The sequence below is a fragment of the Nannospalax galili genome, unplaced genomic scaffold, assembly GCF_000622305.1.
Source record: "Nannospalax galili isolate Female #2095 unplaced genomic scaffold, S.galili_v1.0 scaffold1115, whole genome shotgun sequence".
NCBI lineage: Eukaryota > Metazoa > Chordata > Mammalia > Rodentia > Spalacidae > Nannospalax > Nannospalax galili.
Genome location: NW_008336107.1, coordinates 234405 through 242188, shown reverse-complemented (window position 1 = coordinate 242188; position 7784 = coordinate 234405). Strand labels below are relative to the sequence as shown.

The following is a 7784-nucleotide window of genomic DNA, read 5'->3' as shown; positions in this document are numbered from 1 at the left end:
TTGTATCTAATCCTTAAAAGATTTTAGGATTACCTCTTCAGAGGGGGGAATGTACATGAAGTTATCAGAAAAAAGTGATGGGGCAATATGGGAGGAGTTAGAGGGGAGGGAGTGGGCAGGGATTTGATCAAAACACCTTATATGCACGTATGAAATTCTCAATAAATTATTAAAAACAAAACAAAACAAAAACCAGAAACTTAATGCTAGGCACGGTGGTGCTGGGATTACAGATTTGTGCCACCACAGGAGATTCAAGGGCTTTGTGCATGCTAGGCAAACATACCAACTGAACTATATCCCTCAGTCCTATATATTATTAATTAAAAAGGATACATGACAGACTGGAGATGTATGTCTCAATGGGTAAAAGGCTAGTTGCATAAGCATGAGGACCTGAGTTAGGATCCCTAGCACCATGAAAAAGACTTGGTGCATGGACCCATAACCTCAGCACTGGGGAACTGATACAGGCAGATCCGAGGGCTTACAGGCATACCAGCCCAACCAAACCAGCAAGGGTCTGGGGCTCCAGATTCACTGGGAGACCCTATCTCAGGGCAAGAGATATGGGCCAAGCATGATGACCCCTGACCCCACCATGTGCCCACATAGGCAAGCACACCAGCACATCATATAAGACACACACTTATGCATGCATACACACATAAACACACACAGAGGATGGAAAAAAATATGCAATCAAATTTTCCTTCAGTTTACAAAATCTTCCTTAAAATTTTTTTTGCGTATTTTATTAGCAACCCTCATTTGTCCAAAATGCTGGGACTACATGTGCAGGCAGGAGGATGCCAAACTTATTATAAGGGTGTGGGGACCCAAACTCAGGTTTTTGTAATTGCACAGCAAGTGCTGTTAACCACTGAGCTACCTCTCCAGCCCTCACTGGACAGTTATTTGAGGACTAATATATATTTTAGTGAAGAATTATACATATCTTTTACTTTCACTATTTTCAAACTGCTATTTAAAACATTATGTTAAGCTGGATAAGGTGGCACCTGAATACAGTCCTCAGAGACTGAGCCCACTGAGGTAAGAGGTTTATTTGAGCCCACTGTTTTAAACAAATCTGGGTCACATAGTGAGGCCCTCACCTCAAATAACAGTCACAAAAATATGTCATGAAGTCAGATGAGGTGGCCCTTACAGGTATTATAGAAGCTGAGAACGAGGATGTCAAGGTCAGTCTCTGCCATATAGTGATTGAGGCCAGCCTGGTCTACATGAGATAGTCTAAAAAAATAAAGGCAGGAGGGAGTGATGATACCATCAGCTAGAATTCTTTCTATACAGACATTTACCCTTCCATTTGTGGATATGTATAGATTTCCAGAGGAGTATCATCCAATACTGATACATACGGCTTTATCTGAAGGTGGTAGAATTTAGGTCCCTGCCATCCCGTTATTGCATTAGTTATAATTTTGTTTTGCTTTTGCATATGTATGTGTGTTGCATGTATCTGTGTGTATGCATATCTGTGGGCACATACGTACATAAGTGCATGTGCATATGTGAGTTCACATGCATGTGAAGGCCCAAGACTGATGTTGGGAATCATAAGGGATCACTATTCTACCTTATTAATAAAGCAGGGTCTCTCAATCAAACACAGAGCTCCTAAATGTTGCTAGACTGACTTGCCAGCTTACTACTCTAGAGATCCTAGCTCTGGTTTCAGGGGCTAGAATTACAGGAAAGCCATCATGCTCACTGGTATTTACGTGAGTTCTGGAGCTCCAAACTGGTCCTTAGGCTTACATGGCAGGTCCCTTAACTACCGAGTCATTTCCCCAGCTCCTGAGTTATAAAATAAATTTTAACAAAAATCAAGGTATTATTCAAACTATAAGCAAAACTTACCCATATTGAGCAATAAAATAGATTACTGTTCTTGAACATATAAATCTTGCCTCAGGCTCCCAAGTGTTGGGGTTACAGATATGTACCCCCATGAATGGCTCAAACTGAGCTTCAAAGATTCTGCTATTCTATCATTAACTCAAGACATCACATTTTCTTTTTTAGTCTTTTTGAGACAGGGTCTGCTGTAACCCCAGCTAACCTGGAATTCACTACGTAGACCACGTTGGCCTTGAACTCTTTCTCTGCCTCCTGAGCACTGACTGGGATTAAAGGTGTGGGCCACCATGAGTAGCCAAGACATTACTTTCTAATATTCCTCCAATGGCAATGTGGAAAAAAAAAAAAAAAACCCACCTTTATTCATCCCTTTGAAAGTATCCACACAATGAAACATCACATCTTACCTTCTGAGCACACAAAACACCAGCTGACATTAACATGCTCATGATTTCGACAGCCCCGCCTAGGGGTAAAGTGATTAGGGCAGATGATACTATTAGAGGCAAGGATTTTTGATCCAGCAGCAAGACAAAAGTCATTGGCATGGTATGCCACAGGACAGCGGACACAGCGCATCAGACGACCTGCATTTATTGAAAGCAGAGAAAAGGGGGAGGAGCAAAAGAAATGGGAGATTACATATAGAAATAATTTGAGTCATTCAAGTCTATTTGCTGGCATAGAGAACACATCAGAAGTAAAAGGACTACCTTAACAAAGGATCTTAAGGAGCTGGAAAGATGGCTCAGTGATTGAGAACAACTGGCTGCTCTTGCAGAAGACCTGGGTTCACTTCCCAGCACCCACACGGAAACAACAATCATCTGTTACTCTAGTTCTGGGGATCTAATGCCCTCTTCTGACTGCCATGGGCACTGTACTACATAGGTGCACTTACACAAACATGTAGGCAATACACTCATACACATAAAATAAAAATAAAGTTTTTTTTGGGGGGGGGACTTTTTGAGACAGGGTCGCCCTGTAGCCCCAGCTGTCCTGGAACTCATTACGTAGACCAGGCTGGCCTTGAACTCACAGAGATCCACCTACCTCTGCCTAGGATTAAAGGTGTGTGCCACCACACCCGTCCAAAAATAAAGTATTTTTTTTAAAAAAAGGGTCTTAAATATGTAATCCAGGGGTTAAAGATGGTTCAGTGGCTAAGAACACCTGCTGTTCTTCCAGAGGACCTGGGTTCAATTCCCAGTACCCACATGGCAGAACACTCGAATACCAGGGAATTCAATGTTCTCTTCCTGGCCTTGGTGGGCACTGCATGGCATGGGTACACTTGCATACATGCAGGCCAAACTCTTATATACGTAAAATAAAATTAACAAATGAAATATTTTAAATATGCAATCTATCACAAAAAGGTCAGAGGGGAGCTATATGTTAACTCTCAGACCCTATAACTATAAATACGCCTGCCTCCAGATCTCTGTGAGTTCCAAGCCAACCCGGTCTACATAGAGAGTTCCAGGCCAGCTGGGGCTACAGGGAGACCCTGTATCAAAAAGACCAAAAAAAAAAAAAAAAAAAGGCCTGCCTCACTAAGGAAGTAACTGTTCTAAAGCCTACAAAACCTAAAATAAGCCTCAGACCATAGTAAAGGAGGAATAGGATGCTAATGTTTACCTAGTACTCTGTGAATCTTACTCTTCCAAATGAAATCTATCTCCTAATATTCTTAACCAACTAAAAACATTATCAAGCCGCCGTGGTGGCGTACGCCTTTAATCCCAGCACTCCAGAGGCAGAGGCAGGTGGATCTCTGCGAGTTCAAGGCCAGCCTGGTCTACATAGTGAGTTCCAGGACAGCTGGGGATACAGGGAGACACTGTCTCAAAAAGACTAAAAAAAAAAAAAAAAAAAAAATCAAGCTATCTAAATGCATTTTATATATTAAGTAAAATGGGTTTTTAAAGACACTGAATAGAAAACTTTTTAAAAGCTAAATCTCACATAAAATTCAAATATTTAAAACTACTAGTCAGGGTTGAACAAAAGACAAAGTGGTAACAGAGGACCTACTCCATTATTCTATTCTTCTGCAATCTTAAATTGCCTAATTGACAAAAAAGAGCCTATGAATATATTACAGATTACATATGAAAATAACTACCAATGAAACTGAAGTCTTACAATAAGACTGGTCCACATAAAAAATCCGTACCTTTAGAAGCAGAGACATTGGCTGGATTAGCAGCATGGCAGGTTATACACATGTGGAGGGAGCATCGGAAGCCTTTGTTCTGCATGACAGTTGGTGGGTACTTCTGGACACACTCTTGATGGTAAAACTTTCCACACAAGGGAAGAAGGCACCTTTTGACATCTTCCCCACTCTGCTTACATACAAAACAAGTATGGATTCCTGAGAAAGAAACAAATGGGAACCAATTTCTGTTACTTCGGGAATCTACCCCAATACTAAACCATTAGGTATAAAAGGCCTTTAAAAGAAATTGTTTTATTTTTTGTGTATATGAATGTTTGTGCTTGCATGTGGGTGCACATGGGAGGCCAGAAGAGGGTGTCAGATCCCAAGAACTGGAGTTAAGGATGATTGTTGCCCACCATATGGGTGCTAAGAACCAAACCTGGTTCATCTACCAGAGTCACCTCTCTATCCCTGGTGAAGAGCTTTTTATTTTTATTTTATGTGTTTTTAAGTATACTGCCTTTCTGTATGTAAGTGTACCCATGTCATGCAATGCCCACAAAGGTCAGAACAGTGTGCTGAATTCTCTTGTAATTAAGAGTTACAGATGGTTGTTAGATACCATGTGGGTGCTGGGAACCAAACCTGGGTCCTCTGCAAGAATAGCCAGTGTTCTTAATTGCTGAGTTATCTTTCCAGCCCCATGTGAAAAGTTTTGTAAACCTATCAGGCTGACAAAATCTAATCCCCCAATGAATGACCAAGGTTAGTACCTCTACAAACGGACAATCTAATATGTGCTTGCTGACATGATGCAACAGGATGTGTACTGTATACTTTTGTCTACAAAACATTCCTGTCAAAAGAGAAACTCACATCTTGATTAAATCGAACCTATAGATCCAACTATAATATGATAGGAAATACAGAAAACGGGAAAAAGGGGCTGGCAAGATGGCTCACTGTGCGGGATACCTTTAGTGTCAACATGACACACCTGGGTTGAGGGAGCCTCAATCGAGGAACTGCCTCTATTGGACTGGCCTGTGGCCATGTCTAAAGGGCATCTTCTTGATGAGTGATGTGGTAGGGGCAGGTGGGCCTGTGTTGCATAAGAAAGCGGGCTGAGCAGGGGCCGAGGGAGCAAGCCAGTAAGCAGTGTTCCTCCATGGCCTGTGCTCCAGCTCCTGCCTCCAGGTTCCTGCCCTGGGTTCCTAGTTTGGGCTCTCTGATGAACTGTGACCCGGGAGATGAAAGATAAATAAACCCTTTCCTCCCCAAGTTGGTAATGGTCAGAGTGTTTTGGCCCAGCAATGAAGAACAAACTAGGACACTCACAGAGTAAAAGTGCCTGTTACTAAGGCTGACAAACTGAGTTTGATAGCCAGGACCTACACTGTCGAAAGAACAAACTCCCAACAGTTGCCCTCTGACTTGGGCATATGTACAACATATATGTGTGCATACTACCAAAATGTAGTAATATAGCCTCAGCTGGCCAGGAACACACAGAGATCCATCTTCCTCTACCTCCCAAGTGCTGAAATTAAAGGCATGCGCCACCACACCTGGCTCTGTAATAATATTTCTTTAAAAGCAAATAAAGTGGAGCCAGGCATCGTCGCCCATGCCTTTAATCTCAGCACGTTGGAGGTAGAAACGGGCAGATCTCTGTGTGTTCAAGGCCAAGCTTGGTCTACATAGGGAGTTCCAAGTCAGCTGGGGCTACAGGAAGACGCTGTCTCAAAAAGACAAAGAAAAGTGGGGCGGGGGGGGGGGGGCCCTGGGGAGAGGGCACAGCGGAAAAGAACACAGTTGTTCTTGCAAAAGACCTGGGTTCGCATCCCAGCACCGACATGGCAGCAAAAAACTATCTGTAACTCTAGTTCCAGGGGATCTGAGGGCCTCTTTTGTTCTACTTGGATGCTGCGCAACACAGGTGCACTTACCTACAAGGAGGCAATACATGCATACACATAAAATAATAAATAATAAATATTTTTACAAAAGGAGAAAAAAAAAAAGCTCACCTCCCTCTACTTCCCTGGGTTGCACAACCTGCCACCTTCTTTCCTGGACAAGGGAGCTCACCTCTCCTCTTCCTGATCCTTTGCATCCAGACCAACCTAGTTCCTCCTGGCAGTCTCTTCCCACCCCCATCTCCCTTTGCATTCTGGGTGGCACAGCCACCAGCTGCTCAAGACCAGCATCTTTCCTGGGCCCTGCTCCCAGGCCAGTCCAACCCCCAAATTCCTGAGGATATCTTTCCTGGAGGGATCCAAACCTTAGGAAAAAGGCTGAGAGCATCTGATCCTCATCTGACTCGGGCCTCTGGGGAACTCCTAAACACAAAAGCAATCTGCCCACGCCAATATAAAAATCAAAAGAGAGAACTAGAAGCTTAGAGGAACCAGCTTTTCATGCCCAAAAACTAAACCACAAAGGCACATAAAGTTTATGAAAAGAAGCAGACCAAAACTTGAAGGCTTGAGTCTCACACAATAATCAGAAACTACAAAAGAAATTCACATGTCAAAATCACAAAGAAAAACTATTAACATGAAAAACCAAAATAATATATCCCCAACAAATACCAATAGTCCTCTAGAGGAGTACAATGAGAAACCCCTAGAGATAATGCAGGACATGAAAGTCAAAAGAACAACTATAAACATGATAAAAGATTTCAGCAAGTTTAAAGAACAAAGAAATGAAAGAACTGAAGGAAGATAGGGATAATCTTCTGAATGAATTCAGAAAAGAGCTAGAAATATTGAAGAGTACTCAGGCTGAAATAAAGAACGAAGTGAAACACTCCATAAGCCAATTAGAAACAACAGGAGAAAGCCTCACCAATAGGATAAATGAAATGGAAAACAGAGTATTAAGACTGGAAGATAAAGTGGACGAACTAGACCACTCAAGCAAAGATTATGAAAAATGTAAGAAGGCACAGGAATGGAATATGCAGGAAATGACACCATAAAAAGACCAAACTTATGAATCATAGGCATACAGGAAGAAGAATCCCAAGATAATGGCATGGACGAGATCTTCAACAGAATCATAGAAGAAAATTTCCCAAAATTAAAGAGAGACATGCCCATACAAATATAAGAAGCATATAGAACACCAAACAGATAGGGCCAGAAAAGAAACTCTCCATAGCACATCATAGTAAAACTACTAAATGTACAGAACAAAGAGACAACACTGAAAGCTGCAAAAGAGAAACAAGTCACATTTAAAGGAAAACCCATTAGGATTACAGCTGACTTTTCAGTGTAAACTATAAAAGCCAGAAGAGCCTGAACCAAAGTATTCCCAGTTTTAAATGACCACAGATGCCAACCCAGATTACTATACCCAGCCAAAATGTCTATTATAGTCAAAGGGAAAAGGAAATTCTTCCGTAACATAAATAAGCTGAAGGAATTCATGTCCACAAAACCAGCCCTTCAGAGTTCTGGAAGCAGTACAAAGAGCTGAAGAAATATTGAGATAATTCCATGCATTCTACCAGACCACAATGCAACAAATCTTAAAATCAACACCAGAAGAAGCCCTAATCACCACATGAACACATGGAGATTTAATAACACACTCCTGAATGATGAATGGGTCAAAAGAGAAATTAAATGAAAAGGGCAATACAGCACAACAAAACCTCTGGGACATGCTGAAAGTTGTCCTTAGAGGGAAGTCCATAACTCTAAGTGCCTGCATT

General features: G+C 41.8%; 1 protein-coding gene across 9 annotated transcripts in view; it reads right to left on the bottom strand.

Moving 5' to 3' along the window:
* The window catches only part of Nsd1 (nuclear receptor binding SET domain protein 1), a 171221-nt gene that overhangs the window by 37134 nt on the left and 126303 nt on the right, over window positions 1-7784 (bottom strand). For all 9 annotated transcript variants that reach the window (XM_029562424.1, XM_017797582.2, XM_029562430.1 and 6 more), the window contains 2 exons: window positions 4070-4270; window positions 2295-2474 (listed from right to left, as the gene is read on the bottom strand). In XM_029562424.1, the coding sequence (XP_029418284.1) occupies window positions 2295-2474; window positions 4070-4270 (381 nt within the window). The remainder of the gene's footprint in view (window positions 1-2294; window positions 2475-4069; window positions 4271-7784) is intronic.